This window comes from Physella acuta, unplaced genomic scaffold, assembly GCF_028476545.2.
Source record: "Physella acuta isolate Inbredline_101_S28 unplaced genomic scaffold, ASM2847654v3 ptg000658l, whole genome shotgun sequence".
NCBI lineage: Eukaryota > Metazoa > Mollusca > Gastropoda > Physidae > Physella > Physella acuta.
This window is the reverse complement of record NW_026732177.1, coordinates 499,153-516,979: the sequence shown is the minus strand read 5'-3', so window position 1 is coordinate 516,979 and position 17,827 is coordinate 499,153. Positions and strand designations below refer to the sequence as shown.

Sequence of the window (17,827 nt, the reverse complement as noted above, 5' to 3'; positions counted from 1 at the left end):
TCAGCTTAATCATTAATGCGCACTCACTTAAATAAACCTTTTATTTTTTCGTATATACGAAGTATAGTCAGAAAGTTTTGTAATCGTGCAAAAAAAATCGTGATATATGGAAATCTCGACGTTTACACCTAACTGATACTGATAAACATAATTTTGCAATCTTGTCCGTATGTCTGTGTGTATATGTGTGTGTCTGTCTGTGTGTCTGTAAACACGATAACTTGAGTACCGTTACAGCTAGGTTGATGAAATTTTATATATAAGTATTTTATCAAAATCGTAGATCCATATCAATTTTTGAGCGATTTCCGATAACCGGAAGTGGTACTTTTTTACTTTGAATTTTTCAAAAGCCTATAACTTGAGTACTATTTCAGATAGATAAATAAAATTTCACATGTAAGTAAAAGTTCTAATTCTCTACCTTCTATCAAATTTTGAGTAATTTCCGTTGACCGGAAGTAGTAATTTACGCTATTTCCAATTTCTCAAAAAAGGCATGTAAATTTATAAAGTACTAATAATATTCCGCACTATTATGCATATTTTGTTTTGGCGTTCGCTTGGTGCACAATTCTTTTTTTTTACGAGATTCTATTCTATTTTTAGCAGTTGAAGTAATTAAAAATCATGTCTATATTCCGAGTTGCCATCCCATGTAGTGTTATATTATATAAGAATATTCGAGAAAGTTTAGGGGAGATCACTCCTGGTATATTTTTTTAGTTCTTTGTAAGGTTTACCCTGGCTAGTAGTTTAAAATTAATTTTCTCCACTGCACATTTTTCAATACCTAAAAGCTGCACTTGACCAAATGACATCACACTGGTGGGGTATTTTATTAGGAAGTGGTGTGTATTATGGTGCATTCTAATATATATATATATATATATATATATATATATATATATATATATATATATATATATATATATTATAAAGTTACATAATGTGAGTTTAATTATTTGACTGAACAATTGGTCATTACAACACCATTCAGTCAGACTTTAATCTTCCACAATTTTGTAGCAACTACAAAAACCTGTGGTTAGCTACTGTTGTGTATCCATCAAACTGAAATTCTTGATTCAACCAAAAATTATTTTATTAAATAGAAGGCAAAGGTAGTGTGCAAGCTGGTACCAGTATTTATAAACTTTTTATTAGTTCGTAATGTCTGTTTGGTGTTAATACAGCGATGCATTTGTCTTCAATGACAGTGCAAGAATATCTCTTTTTCGTTTTACTTTGACATAAGATTAGTGTACATTTTATTAAAAGATTACTCAATTCAACAATGAACGGGGAGAAATTACCAGAGATCACTTGGTCAGCTGACTGAAGATGGTGTATTTCTGGTCACTGAAGGTTGTTTTCTTGTAAGGGAATCAACCACAGACTACTTAGAGGCAGATAATTGTCTTTTAGAGATTGCAAGCTACTGTTTGTTTTAAAGGAAATATTTGTAGTTGTATGTGGTTATTACTCCATTTTCAACAAATATCTAACAAGTAGAATTTTTTTTTTAAAGTTATAACATTAATAATAATAAGCTTTCAATGCAAAATTAAAAACTAAACAAACCTGCTTTCTTTAATAAAAGATGGGTTGCTTTTATTAAAGAAAGCAAATTTGTTTACTTTTTTTTTTTAATTCAGAACATTAAAAGCTTTTTGTTATTATATAAATAAAAGAGGTTTAAGTTTTCACAGTTATTATAATAGTTACCATTGTGGTGCTCTACTGGTTGTTTGAGGTGAAAGACATTAAAAAGTCAAGAGAATACTTTATTATCTTGCATATTTTATAGCACAAATTATTTACACACTTTCTCATACAAAACAAACAATCCAAGAAAAATCCAATTTTTCTATTTGAATAGTGAACTTGCTAAACTAGTACCCAAACTATCCTAGCGTGGCTAGCCACTGAGTTATCCACAATACAATGAGTGTCAGTGACAATGCTTTTAACTTAGCTGGTATTGCTGTCTGTCTTAAAATAAACTTAGAAAAATTTGTCCTTTCTGTCTTTGTACATGACCTCTCCATTTCTGTACTTCCTTTCTTTCTCTACCTGGAGTTAAATGGAAATGTATTAAAGACATTGAGACTAGGTACTATCATGAAATCAGAGTTTCTTCCATGCAAAAAAGTCTGGAAGAAACACTGCATGAAATAGAAATAGATTGAACATGATAGATCAATGAAAAGCTAAACATTTTTTGGACCAAGAGAGACTACTCCAAACTTTCTTTATTATTTTATTTAAATGAATTAAGTACCAAAACAATTTAAATAACACAAAAAAATACATGAACTTTCAGAAATATAAAGTTCTTATAGCTTATACCCAGAGCCGCTTGAGAAATGGCCACTAGATTTGACTATTTTGATTCAAATGACAGTGGATATGACTGCGTGAAAAAGTTTAATTTATTACCTACTGAGCTTCATTATGGCACAGTTATTGTTGATTTTAGAAAGCAGTTTAACAATCAAATCACAACCCAGTTCCAATCATGCCTAATCTTTAAAGCCATAAAATTTAACTCTAACATGTACTGAAACAAAACGCAACATTTACTGAACCAACCATAATCCTATCCCTACTTACATGATTTTGATGACTAGAGAGCGATACCTTACTTACATGATTTTGATGACTAGAGAATGATACCCAGCCTACATGATTTTGATGACTAGAGAATGATACCCTGCCTACATGATTTTGATGACTAGAGAATGATACCCTGCTTACATGATTTTGATGACTAGAGAATGATACCCTGCCTACATGATTTTGATGACTAGAGAATGATACCCTACTTACATGATTTTGATATGCAGTATAAGTCAAAAGGGAAACTGGAAACACAAAGAGGAGACAAGCAATGCCAAAAGAACTAAAAGTGTATTTAAAGCGCTCATTCTGTGTTGCTTTTAGGGCTATAAATCTCTGGACAGCAGGATCCAACTGAAAAAAAAAAGTATGTATAGAATTACTTCAAAATATTTCCTATAATAATTTTACAATTTGATCTAATTAAAGAATAGCTATTGAATGTTTGAAATTTTTTTTTTGCATTGCTTGCACTTTTTGTTTGATTGGTACATTAACTACTGCTAAAGCTATTAATTCAACAAATTGTTGTCACAGGCATATATTTTACCAAGTTAAAGACACATTTTTATTACTGGATACTTTCTTTTACTAATAAACTATACTATATATTCAGTGAAAAAGACAGCATCAGACTCATTTCCGTGCATACCCATAAGACATGAAAGATAGATAATCCTACAAAAATGTTTAATTGCTATGCAGATATCCACACTAAGACAAAGCTCCCTCTTCTCACTATTCCAACTGTCCCCCACGTCTTGTCTACTGTCATTCTATTCTTGTCACGTCAGGCTCACACTACACTTATTCTATTAAACTAATTTAAAAAAAAAAACACTTTTTAACCATCTCATCTAACGTCAATACAATCTAACCCCAGTATATTATTTTTAATTGTCTCTGATTTACTCTATGTTAGCATGTTTCCTAGTGCCATTTAAAAAATGACCCCTCAATGGTCAGACAAACTTCTGGTGGGGTTAGAACTCTGAGGATCTGCTTCATTCAACTTTCACATACAGATTCAAACCTTTGAACCCTGACCCTAAAATCCCTGTGTCCCCGAGCTAATTGTACACCCAACAGAATCTCAATTAAAAAAATGAAGACTACAAATATAACAACATTAATTTCATTATTTTAAATAACGAAGAGTCAAATAGGGGTGTGGGACAAAAGGCCGACATCAAAAAAGGCCAACTGGATTTAAGGCAGACAAACATAAAAAATCCTAATATTGCAAAATATGGGTTACTATATAGCTCCACTTTGGACAATTGGACAAACATCAAAGAACAAAGACAACAGCTGTCTGCATCATTGCCCACTTGCAATAAGGCGGAACGCCAAGAGACAAGGTGAACAATTGGGCCCATGCGACTGGAGATTAAGGGAATGTATAAGAGATAAACAGGTGGGGGGAGGGGGATATACTTTAAAAAAAAGTTTGTGGGTGATCTGCCAATTAACTTACACTTTGTGAATAGGGCCTACAACACACTATAGGCCCATCTAATGCTGTTGTTTCAACATGCCCTTACAAGGTAAATTACTCTAGGCAAATCTAGAATAAACACATGTATTCAATGCACCCGTTGTAACTAATAATCTTCAAAGCTATTCGGCTAGGGTCATTTTCATTCATTTGTTATGTTACAGTTTTGTTGTCAAAAAAACTGGTATTTAGTTCACGAGAATGTACAAATCAGGTGCCTGACAAGTGTTTCCATAGCTTGTTTACTGACAAGTGATGCCATAACTTGTTTACTGACTAGTGATGCCATAGCCTGTTTACTTCCTAACAACACACAAAATTATTCTTTTTTGAAAAACATAAAAAATCCTAACTATGCTGAGAAAAAAATGCAGGGATGTGACCAGACCAGGAAAAAAAATTAGGAAATTTTCTTCGGCCAAGAACTCAATATGTTTTATCTATTTTTTTTTATCGCAGTTAAGCAGTCTCACGCCATTACTGTTCTAATTAATCGTTTAATATAGCTAATATTATAAATAAAAGAAGTTTATGTTACTCTAAATTGACATTGAAAGTCTTGGCTAATTGCAATTTAATGTTTAACTTATAAACAACTTTTTTAAAAAAAATTACATTTGCAATGTAACAAAAGTGGCAAATAAGTTCAACATTTAGTTAATTTAAAGTGTACTAATCTAGTCTAGTTACACTTTTGTTTTCAATTTTAAATTATGCCTTATATTCTTTTAAAGATTGGCATGGTAAAAATGTTAGTCTTCAACTGTAAAATGCCTAGATTCAGATTAATTGTAATTTAAAAGTTTTGGGTTCAGGTGTTGGAAAATGAAATTGACCAGATTAGCTGAAATTAGAAAGGGTCTGATATGTGAACCAAAGTTAACCATTTCGATAGCCAAACCACATGGTTATTTTTGTTTTTGGAATGGCTGTAAATTGTTTGAGGTCATCCATAAATGACGTCACATTTTTTTTTACGATTTTTACCTCCCCTCTCCTCTCCATCACAAAAGACAGACCCCCCCTAAAATGACGTCACACCTCAGCCAAAAACCGCTCCCCCCTCCTCAAAATTGAATTTGAATTTATTTTTTTTAAACATCGATTTTTTTTTCTAAAATATTGACTGAGCTCAACCAACATAGGGTATTTTAATTAATTTATATTACAATTTTAAAGTTTTCTAAAACGCGTAATCTTAATCTAGCACCGTCAGACCTAGCGCAATCGTCTAATTAAAAAGAAATGTGCATATTTGACCTAAGTACTGTAATTCTTGATTTGAATACGAATATATGGAATGCGCAAGTCGGCCGCTTCCGTAGATGTCATTTTCGTTGTTTTTTTCCTAATTTTTAAAACTTCGGCAAAAATCGAAGATCGGCGGAAAAATTCGGCAAAAATTAAATCAGCGGAGGAAAATTGCAGCTGAAACGGAAAAATCGGATTTCCGCTAAAATTCGGAAAAGTCACATCCCTGAAAATGGCTTTTTCTGCCCTTTTTAGCTACAAAAACGCTGTGCTTATGCATAGCATGATGTCAGCCACCAACCAATACGTGCAGAAAGCACAGATTTGTAGCTGACACTATGAAACCCTCTAGGGACGGTTCGAAATGTATACCAATATTAATGACCCAAAATCCCCAATGTCAATATGATCTCTAGGCGTACTAGAAAGAAATTTATTTTCTAGCCCCTAATTAACTATAATATCAGTTTCCACTAAAGAAAATATATAACAGTATTGGTCACTAACAACAATATGGCGACCACACCAGACACATGACTATCAAAGATTTTTTGTCTTAGTTCCAGAGACCTTCTAAGATTTACTTTTAGAAATGTTTACCACAAGCACAATGGCGGGTTTTTACATTATAAAAACAAACTATAGGTGGCAGGGCTATATATCCCAGACAAAACATTTTAAAATTTGGTTTGAAGAATGAAGGTTAAATCAATAGAACTTTAAATTATCAATGGAGTAGGTACAAAAATGAGCGATTAAGTGAAGATTTAAATGGATTTAAAATTTTTAATCCATTTTTTTATTATCCATTTTAATCTTTACCCCAAGCTGAAAGTGATCTCCCTACAGACTGTAACCCACCTTCAAATGAAGAGATACATAAAGCTATAAAGCAGCTGAAAAATTGTAAGGCTCTAGGAATAGATGGTATACTGGCCGAAGCACTGACAGCAGATACAGAAACTAGCACCATACTACTACACACACTCTTCAAGAAAATCTGGGAAGATGAACAAATACCACAGGAGTGGAAGGAGGGACTACTTATAAAACTACCAAAGAAAGGCGAACTTAGTGCATGCTCTAACTATAGAGTTATAGAGTCCATCCCAGGCAAAGTCTTCAACAGAATATTATTAAACAGAATAATGGAAGCGATAGACCCCCAGCTTCGAGATCAACAGGCAGGTTTTTAGGAAGGAAAGGTCATGCATAGACCAAATTGCTACCCTGTGCATCATCATTGAACAGACCCAAGAGTGGAACTCACCTCTCTATATTAATCTCATAGATTACAAGAAGGCCTTTGATAGCCTGGATAGACAGTCAATGCTGAAATTGTTGAGACACTACGGAATGCCACAGAAAATAGTCAACATTATTATATCTTCATATAAAGGTCTGAAATGTAGAGTAGTGTAGACTTTGGAGGCCTTCCCAATACTTTCACCATTCCTGTTCCTGCTGGCCATAGACTGGATTATGAAGATGTCAACAGAGAAAATGCGAAACGGTATACAGTGGACACTGGAGCCAGCTGGATGACTTGAACTTTGCTGACGACCTGGCCCTTCTTTCTCACACACAACAGCAAATGCAAGATAAAACCAACATTGTTGCTAATTTTTCTACGTGCCTGGGCCTGAACATCCACAGAGGGAAAAGTAAAGTTCTCAAAGTCAATGCATCAAACAGCAACCCTATAACATTGGCAGAAGAAGCCTTAGAAGAAGTCACTTCAGAAGTGGATAGACTCACCTACCTAGGAAGTATTGTTGATAAGCAGGGGGTCATCCATAAATGACGTCACGCTTTTTTTGACGATTTTTACCTCCCCCCCTCCCATCCGTCACAAAAAGCAAGACCCCCCCCTAAAATGACGTCACATCTCAACCTACAACCCCCCTCAAAATTGCAGTTGAATTTTTTTAAAACATCTATATTTTTTCTAAAATCTTGTCTAAACTATTACAATTTATTAAAACATCTAAAATGCAAAATAACGTCTAAAATTCATTTTCTAGCATTGCTTTTTTATAATGCAAAAGTGTGACGTTGCAACATCTGAACCCCCCCCCACCTCATCAAAAAATTACGGACCCCCTCCCCCCTACAAGTATGACGTCATTTATGGATGGCCCCCAGGGTGGGACAGAAGCAGACATAAAAATAAGGATGGGCAAGGCAAGAGAAGTCTTCAACCAACTAAAAAATGTTTGGGGTTCTGGAGATTTAACTCTTGGAATAAAAATGAGGATCTTCAACACACTATAAATAAGTAGAAAATACAATCATTTATAAACGCATGCTTCAGAAAGATCCTGTGAAATTGCTGGCCTAAAACCATCAGAAATGATGTTCTATGGAAACGGACAAATCAACTGCCAGCTGAAGTAGAGATCCTTCAAAGAAAATAGAAATGGATTGGCCACACACTCAGGAAGCCTGTATCCAGACAGGCCCTCACCTGGAATCCACAGGGCAAGAGGAAGAGTGGCAGACCAAGAAAGACCTGAAGATGTGACTGACCTGGAAGAAGACACCAAGAAGATTGGATACACCTAGCCCAGGACAGAGGGGCCTGGAAAGCTCTTGTCAGCGGCCTATGTCCCAGGAAGGGTGACAGGCAAACCTAACCTAACATTTAAATATGGATGTTTATTATTATTATTTAGTGGTCATGTTAAAATTGAAAATTGAGCAGACCTAAATTTTAGAATTAGCGAGAATCCTGAATTAAATTATAACTTTAAGATTTAGAATAATCTAGTGAGGATATCTATTTTTGAGGTCTAGATCTAGCTGTAATTTTTGCATACCAAATATTTCATTTTCTAAGGTAAAAGCCTACTACAATTCATGGGTTAAATTTCACTTGCCAAGAATCCTGAGCCTCCTGCAGCTCTGAATGGATTCGAATGCTTTTTCATCCATTCGGCTTTACGATTCTCCCTAGCTTTCGCTCTTTCCTTAATTGCTCTTAACTCATCGGGTGTAGCATCATACATTTTCCAAGGATCCCATTTTCTAGAAACAGACATTTTTTTTTAAAAAAAGTTGAGTTTGCTTATAAATCTAGATCTAGAAGTGGACTGAATCCACTGTTTACACAAATGCTGTTTCTGATTCCTTCAAGTAACAACAGGGGTCACATAACCGGAAGTTGGTTGGATTCGTTCGGTTAATTTCCATGCACATCATAATAAACATCCAACATGCAGTTCATCGTCACAAAAGCCTAAATATTTTAAATACAAATACGGGCTACGCTTTAGTCCTTGTATGATGTCACTCGTCTTCACCCCCCTCAATCCCCCCCCCCTTTAAAAAATGTCGATCAGTGGCGTAGACAAGCACATAACAGTAACAGTGAAGGCTTAGGACTGTAGTGGTTTTTAGGTTTTTACTTTCTCGTATAGATCTAGATCTATACAAAGTATAGAGAAAGCCTTGTAATTGTGCAAAAAAAAAAAATTCGAGATTTTTACAAATCTCGACGTTCTACACCACCCTGAGTCGGAAAAACATATTTCTGCAATCTTGTCCGTATGTCTGTGTGTGTCTGTGAGTCTGTAAACACGATAACTTGAGTACCATTACAGCTAGGTTAATGAAATTTCATATAGATCTATAAGTATTTTATCAAAATCGTTGATCCGTATCAACTTTTGAGCGATTTCCGATAACCGGAAGTGGTACTTTTTCTACTTTGAATTTTCAAAAGCCTACAAAAACTTGAGTACTATTTCAGATAGATACATGAAATTTCACATGTAAGTAAAAGATCTAATCCTCTACCACCTTCTATCAAATTTTGAGTAATTTCCGTTGACCGGAAATAGTAATTTACGCTATTTCCAATTTCTCAAAAAACGCATGTAAATATATAAAGTACTAATAATATTCCGCACTATTATGCACATTTTGTTTTGTCGTTCGCTTGGTGCACAATTCTTTTTTCTACGAGATTCTATTATATTTTTTAAAAGTTTAAGTAATTAAAATTCATGTCTATATTCCGAATTGCCATCCCAAGTAGTGTTATATAAGAATACGAGCCGACCCGCGGTGTATCATACGCCGTTATTTAGTTGTTTTTTCTACTTTTCAGTAATTCATAAATTGGGAATTCGACAGTACCAATTCTGCCACTGAAAATATTTGCTTTAAAACACTAAACCCCCTTTCCCCCCCCCCCCCCCCCCGCCCCCCGTGAAAGCAGCCTCCTCTTAGTTACCTCCTCTAAGTTTTAAATAGTTTCAAACTAAATTATCTGCCCCTAATAGCCGTCACCAAACCCGGCTCTATGATTGTTTTGTAAACGTTTAGCGTGAACCACAGCTCACCAGACCATGTGAGGTGGGGGGGGGGGGGGAGTGGTAGCGATAGAGAGGAAGAGGGTGTGATGGACTTACAATTTTCGAGGTGGCGCGAACACTGTTTAGAATATGCTATATATATATATATATATATATATATATATATATATATATATATATATATATATATATATATATATATATATGTATATATATATATATATATATATATATATATATATATATATACAGATTGGCCTAGCGAAGTCGGGTGTCACCCGGTGCGGCTCTTAATAGTGTCTTCTTCCCGGAGATAAACTTTCAAATTTTCGATTTGCGCCCCCCCCCCCCTCAAACTTTCGTATATATATATATATATATATATATATATATATATATATATATATATATATATATATATATATATATATATATATATATATATATATATATGTTACGGTCAAAGCCCGAAGTCTGCCAATGCTAGGATTGGCCGGCCAATCCGCGCATTGGCCAATATCGCCTCCCATAGGTCGGTCAAAGTCCGAAACTTTGCTTGATTTCGGCCTTTGGCCGGCCAATCCGCAGACTGGCCATGGTGGACCGGCCAAAGTCTGAAATAGCTCTTGATTTCGGCCTTTGGCCATGGTGGACCGGCCAAATTCTTAATTAGAAGATCATCTGGCTAGGGACAACCGGCCAAAGTTCGAATTAGAAGATCATGAGTAGATTTTGGTTTTTTTTTATGCCGTAAGGATCATGAAATTAAGTCTTTATTGATTATTAATTAAAGTAAATGACAGAAACATTCAAATTTTTTATTGTACTATAGTCTCAATCTATCAATATCATCATTAGTTACAACAAGTTGAACTTTTATGGCATTTAGAATTACATAGCAGCTTGTTATTTTTACACTTGCAGCGATTTGTTGTGCAATTAGTTGTGCAATTGCAGCGAGTGTAGCTTTGGCCCCCCAGTCAATGATTGTAAAGATGCGATGGTTCGTAGTGATTTTTCCTCAGTGCCAACTGACGACAATAAGAGCAGTTTTTCGTGAAGAATTGAAAAATCACTTTTAGCATACAGTTGTTTTAGAAAACCATGTGCCGTTCCTAATTTGTAGAAACCGCCCTCGACGCTCATGACAACTGCAATCACGCTTCGGGGATCACCGTGACCTCTGTCAACATCTGGAAAACGGATGCGTACATTGTCACCCACTTCACCATCTTTAAATTTTGTATTTGATGTTTTAAGCATCTTAGCACCTTGAGTTTGCAAGCCAGTATGAGTTGCTGACCTGTGTTCCATGATGTCTAGTTTGTTGTGACACAATCTGCAGGTAATGTTCCCTCCGTACCCTTCGTCTGCTTCATTGGGTATTCCACAAATAGCATGGACATCGTTGCCTCAGGATCCAAAAGAATGAGCTGCACTACAATGTTTTTCACAAACTAAACAGAATCTGTTGGCCACATAATTGTCACGCAACTGGTCTGGACGTTCCGCCACGGCAGTAGATGAGTTAGCTGAGGATGTCGTTGCATTTATGGCAAACTCAATTTCTTGTTCAATGTTCTCAAGATCTTCCTCAGTAACTATTTTATCGAGAGCCCATATATGGAAACTAACATGGATTTACATTTTTTTCTTTTGACAGCCATCTGCTATGTCTGTCTCATGGTCTTGCATATAGAATGCTATATAAACAAGAGGTAAACAATACGTTACTCTCAATGAAAACGCACCCAGAATAATGAAAATGCGATCACAACTTAGTCTAGATAGAACATTGGCCAGGACATCCCGGCCAGTGCGCGCATTGGCCAGCCAATGTACAAAATACGCTGTCAAGTTTAAGCGCTTCGGACTTTGGCCAGTACGTGCGGGCCAGTGCGCGCATTGGCCGGCCAATGTACAAAATACGATCTTAGTGCTAAGTTCTTCGGGCTTTGGCCAAGAGAGCCGGCCAATGCGCGGATTGGCCGGCCAATCCTAGCATTGGCCGCACTTCGGGCTTTGACCGTAACATATATATATATATATATATATATATATATATATATATATATATATATATATATATATATATGTATATATATATGTATATATATATATATATATATATATATATATATATATATATATATATATATATATATATATATATATATATATATATATATATATATATATATATATATATATATAGGACTGTATTTTGTTCAATTAACTGTAGATAAAAGGTTTTTATTTTAATTTATTTTATTTTAAAACTTGATTTTTATTTATCCAAAAGAGACCAAGTCTAGATTTAGATTTCACGCGAATTATGCGTAGTTTAGGGGGTTTAGAGTATTTGGGTCTAGCCCGTAGTGTCGAAACGAAAGTACAAAAATTTTAGTATTGTCCGTACTGTCGAAATTATTTTTTGCTATTTAAAATATTAGATGTTGATTATAGTTATAAACGTTTTTGATTTCTTCAAAATATATCACAAATACAATATGTAATTTTGTGTATTAAAAAAAAAATAATCGCAACGTAAATCGGTGTTACAAAATAATCGTACGTGTTAATACTCGATTATTATAAGGGAAAAAAATGTCTAAAACAAGAACCAAAACAAAAAATTACTGAAACAAATAAAATTTTATATTCCTTCGTTTTTGAATTTACAAAAACTGAAATCGTCATTTAAAAACTCAGTTAATGGCATTTTACAAGCTTTTATTTAACTTAATTCCTCGTGCTATTTCTCTCATGTCTGAGTCAGAGTTTCTTTCAGGCATCTCTTCTGGGGGGGGGGGGGGGGGGGGGTAATGGATTTTATATAAAAAAAAACATTCTTTTAACAGTGTCCGCTTCCCCCCCCCCCCCCCCCGGTGAAAAAAAGTCAAATTCAAATTTATTCAAATTTATTCAAACAACGGTTACAATTGTAGGCACAAAGGCCTTTTTTCACATTGGCCGTTTAAACAAATAAAACAATTCAATAACACATAGAAACACTGGCCTGGGTGGAAAATTTACTAACAAAAAACAAAATTATACCCGAACCGATGGGGTTAAACTTGAATGTCACTTAGGTTAGATCTGATAATGCAATGTGCCACGAACTTTGACATAATTAGAGGTGTTTCGTTCCTTTTTAAAATTAATTAAATATTTCTATGGCCTATAGTGCACACTAACTTATAATTTAAGGCCGATCTATATATATATAATAAATATAAGCCTTTTTAAAAAAAAGAAAAACGTAAATAGTAACAAAATATATGCGTGCACTATAAAGATGTCCACCCAACTCTGATGGGTACCTAACTCACGTTAGGGAAAGTAAAGGCGGCTGGGCATAGTGCTGACCACACTATCTCTTCATATGCCGAGGTCACAGAAACAAGATAACTCTACTCAGTGGCGTAGCGAGGTCGGGTGTCACCCGGTGCGGCACTTAATGGTGTCACCCAACCAGAGGCGTTGAGACCCTTCCCGGGGACAAACTTTCAAGTTTTCGATTTGCACCCCCCCCTCCCCCCCTCAAACTTTTGATGTGCACCCCCCCTCAAGTTTTTCTCTATATATTTTTCTATTTTTTGCCTTGGTGTTACCCCCCCTAAATGGTCTCACCCGGTGCGGTCCACACCCCCGCCCCCCCCCTCGCTACGCCCCTGACTCTACTTCACTTGCCCCATAGACCGTCAGAAATGAAAGGGAAACTTTACTTTACTTACTAAAAAGATGTAGATCTAGAATCTAGAACTAAAACATAATGACAAAAAATTATTAGCTTTAAACATAATATTGCACCATATTTACATAACTGTTCGTGACTATATATACACCCTTCTCCCCATGCATAATATACAGCGATCCATGCTCTATTTATATTATATATATTTGGTTTATATAAAATGTGGTGCATTAATTATTGTGTTTAGGCCTAAAGATTGTCATTTTATTTTATTCTTTTTTTAAGACAGTTGTTATATTTTTTATCAGTATTATTCAACAAATTTAATTTATATCAGTCTCATTTTGTTGCGACCGGGCACCCAAAAACATTTCAAAGTGCAATATTTAACTTTAATTGTGTTTTTCAAGGTTTCTAATTCTAATCTAAATTTAGATGGGTTAGCTGAGCCTAGTTTGAAGTCTTGAGTAGCCTATATGTTAAATGGCCCACTCTCCTGTCACCTGTCTATATAAAAAGGTTGGTTATTGGGCGTTTGACTGCTATCCGTAGGTCTTGAGTTTAGATCCCAGAATCAAGTACTTAGGACGTATCTGAGTTGACTCAGATCTGATGGGTACCTGACTATGTTTAATAAAGGTCATAGAACCGACCACATTATTATTATCACTTCTTATGGGTCTCCAATGGTCACGGAAACAGGAAAACTCTTCTTTGAAGTATGCCCTACTTACTGTAAGGTCCGAAATGGTATTTCCACGTGCTTTATTTTTCTGTAAAATGATTATTATTGTAGTTCAAATTGGATTTCTCCGACGAAGTTTAAACTTAGAAATCTTTTTATTTTTTAATAAGGGGTCATCCATAAATGACCTCACGCTTCCCCTACCCTCCGTCACACATCGTCACAAAAATCAAGACCCTCCCCCCTAAATGACGTCACAACATCAGTCTAAAACCCCCCCCCCCCCCCCTTAAAATTGCTGTAGAATTTTTCTTATAACATCGATATTTTTCCAAAATCTTGTCAGAACTACTAGATGTATGTCAACATAGAGTATTTTGATCAATTCTACCACAATTTATAAAAAATCGTTTTGCAAAACGCGAAATAATGGCTAAAACTCGTTTTCTAACATAGCTTTTTTATAATGCAAAAGTGTGACGTCACGCCATCTGAACACCCCTCCTCCCCCTCATCACACACCGTCACAAAATTACTGCCCCTCCCCCCTACGTGACGTCATTTATGTATGACCCCTAAAATATAATTAGTAAAAGAAAAAGAATGGAAATCTGTAAGTGATTCTAAGTGATGTCGCACTTCGAGCGTGAGGGGTGGGGAAATCCTAATTTGAAGTTAGGTGACGATTTGTAAAATATTACAGTTAAAATCTCTGTTGGTGTTGTGTTAGGGTTAGGGTTCGCTTAGAGTTACAATTAATCTAATCGTGTGTTAGAGGCAGTCTATACATTACTATAGATTACATATTCTAATTTAATTCAGTTAAATATTAGTTCAGTTTAGTTAAGTTTAGTTAATTTTTATGTTTATATTAGATGGTGATGATGTATATTAGATCTATGTTTATTATAATCATACGCGTTGATATATTAGCTTTGAGTTGTGTTAGATTATGCTTTGGGTAAATTTAAAGTATGGGTTGGTTTTGCTTTCAACGTTGTATAAGGGGGGTCGTCCATAAATGACGTCACACTCGTATGGGGGAGGGGGCCGTAATTTTGTGATGAGGGGAGGGGGGGGGGGGTCAGATTGTGACGTCACCTTTTTGCATTATTAAAAAAAGCAATTTTAGAAAACGAGTTTTAGCCCATATTTCGTATTTTAGAAAACTTTTAATAAATTGTAATAGGAATTGATCAAAATACTCTATGTTGACAGAGTTCTGACAAGAATTTGGAAAAATATCGATGTTTTACGAAAAATTCAACAGCAATCATGAAGGGGGTTGTAGGCTGAGGAGTGACGTCATTTTAGGGGGTTGGAGGTCTGGCTTTTTGTGACGACGTGTGGTGGATGGGGGGTGGGGGGGGGGGGGGGGGGTAAAAATCGTCATAAAAAAGCGTGACGTTATTTATGGATGACCCCTAAGTCGTTTAGTTTCTGTTAGTTTCAGAAAACGATTGAGATAATTTAATTAATTGTTGTTTTTTTTCACGTTTATGCATGATTTGGCTTAGGTCAATATTTGGTCACAAAAGTAAGTGAACAACAAAATGTCTGTGTGTGTGTGTGGGGGGGGGGTCCTTTATGCATTATTACACCTTTCATCCGATCGACATGAAATGAAAAACTATGTGAATTTGGAGCATACTCAATGGCAAGTTTCCCCGAAGAGCTACAAATTTAATCGCCTGCGGATCTCGTTTACCTTTAGCTTAAAGAGCGGGAAAAAGACTTTTTGCCAGTTGGGGGGACGACTACATTTTTCGGAGGGGGGGGGGGCGGACACTGGTAAAAGTATGTTTTCTATATAAATTCCGTTTCATTCGGGGGGGGGGGGGGGGGTAAGCGGTAGACTTTCTTCGGGGGGGGGGGGGGGGGAGATGCCTGGAAGCAGTGTTTCTTCCAGACTTTTTTTCCCGGGGTGCACTTGAATTTCTTGGGGGGGGGGGGGGGGGGCGGACAACAATTTCCGGGGGGGGGGGGGGGGCGGACACTGTCGAAAGTATATATTTTCTATATAAATTCCATTTTGTTCGGGGGGGGGGGGGCGGTGAAAGAGATGCCTAGAAGAAACTCTGCCTGGAAGAAACTTTGTTCTTGTATTTGTTCTCTCTGAAATTGATTAAACCATCATAAAGAAGTCGCATCCCACCTTGCCGAGCTTTGACTTACGTTGGTATTGTTTTCTGTACTATTGTCATCGTGGATTTTGGGGCAAATCGCTTAAAGTTTGTCAATATTAGTGAATGAGGCTGACCAGGCGAAATTTTGTTTTTCTCTGGGTCACGAGTAACTTTTCTTCGTCAGATTCTTGTATCTTACCTTGCACCTGAGTGGATGTACTTGAGAAAGTTGGCATTGGAGTAACTCAGTCTTTTAGAGCGGCATATAGATTGCGGGGGTGAACATGTACAACACTATTTTAGTTAACGAGTAATATACTTGACGTGTAACTAACTAGTATCTACTTATAAAGTTCATGAAGTCTAGATCGGTGTTAGAGCCAGAAAGTATTTTATTACCGGTTTACTAACAAACATTAGGGTACTCGTGTAAATTCCCTAAATCTGACATCCTCACCTACTTCTGTAATAAAGGTGATCCACCTCCTCCAAGCAAAAGTTTGAAATTAATCTGATTAATCCTGTCATAAATGAAGCTCTCGTTGTTCATGAAGCGCCGTAACTATCACCCCTTTCTGATATTAGACACTTGCCCTAACCCCCCCCCCCCCCCCATAAACCTCTCGTACATAAAAACCACACTGGTATATTAATCCTTTGCTTTTTATTAAGCACCTGTCAGTGTCATCAAGCCATACATATCTTGCAACATATTACAGCTCAATTAGCTGTACAAATCCATGTAGTACTTTCAAGCCTATTTACTAGTGATTGAGACATTGTCGCCTGTGCTGGTATCCTACATTTTGAAAAGCTTGTCAGTGGGATATATATACACTTTGCTACAGAGGCGTAGCAGCGAGGGCGTGGAGTGCGAACTAGCGACGTCACTGCTTTGCTATACTTTAATGTATGTGTTAACTATATATATGAAGATTGATAATGTGCATAATTATTATTTTTTTTAACCTTCCAATACAGATGCATAAAAATATGCAATTCTCTTGAATTACTTTTACTAATACTAGTGTAAATCATAGTAAATGCTAGACATGTTTACTTCACTGTGAGATGAATGCCCTTCCCCCCTCCCACTACAAGAAAATTACAGGTACACAAACTGGCTACTTAAATTTATACTGTAACATGACATTGAACTACACAAAAAAAAAACAACAAGAAGCGATAGTTTACTTGTTTAAAATTTTTATTCACATTAAAAGAATACTTTTGATGCTACAATTAAGTAATAGATCATATAGGTAACAAGTGGACAAGTAAGTAGATAGATAATAAATCAATATTATCAGATTTCAGTATGCTCAATAACTAGACAAAATGGAATCAATACATACAACCTCCACGATAAATAAAAATTTGATGGCAACAGACTATCTCTAATCCACATATTAATCTAACAAGTTTTTAATATTATATGACTGTGTGTAACTAGACCTTAGTTTCACACACAAACATAAATATATGTATATATATATATATATATATATATATATATATATATACATACACATGTTTATAAACAAATACTGCGTAGCAGAATATCTCTACATGAAAGCCAACCTAGTGAAAAAATTGAATCTGCACATTCAATCGCTAAGAAATTCAGCA

At 35.7% G+C, this 17,827-nt stretch overlaps 1 protein-coding gene across 1 annotated transcript; it reads right to left on the bottom strand.

Moving 5' to 3' along the window:
* Window positions 1-1,771: 1,771 nt before the first annotated feature.
* LOC131948737 (uncharacterized) lies at window positions 1,772-8,535 on the bottom strand. Its single transcript, XM_059310414.1, has 3 exons — window positions 8,251-8,535; window positions 2,833-2,976; window positions 1,772-2,076 (listed from the first exon to the last, which is right to left on the bottom strand). The coding sequence occupies exons 1-3, from the start codon at window positions 8,410-8,412 to the stop codon at window positions 2,008-2,010; spliced, it is 375 nt and encodes a 124-aa protein (XP_059166397.1). The 5' UTR covers window positions 8,413-8,535; the 3' UTR covers window positions 1,772-2,007.
* Between the last annotated feature and the right edge of the window lie 9,292 nt (window positions 8,536-17,827).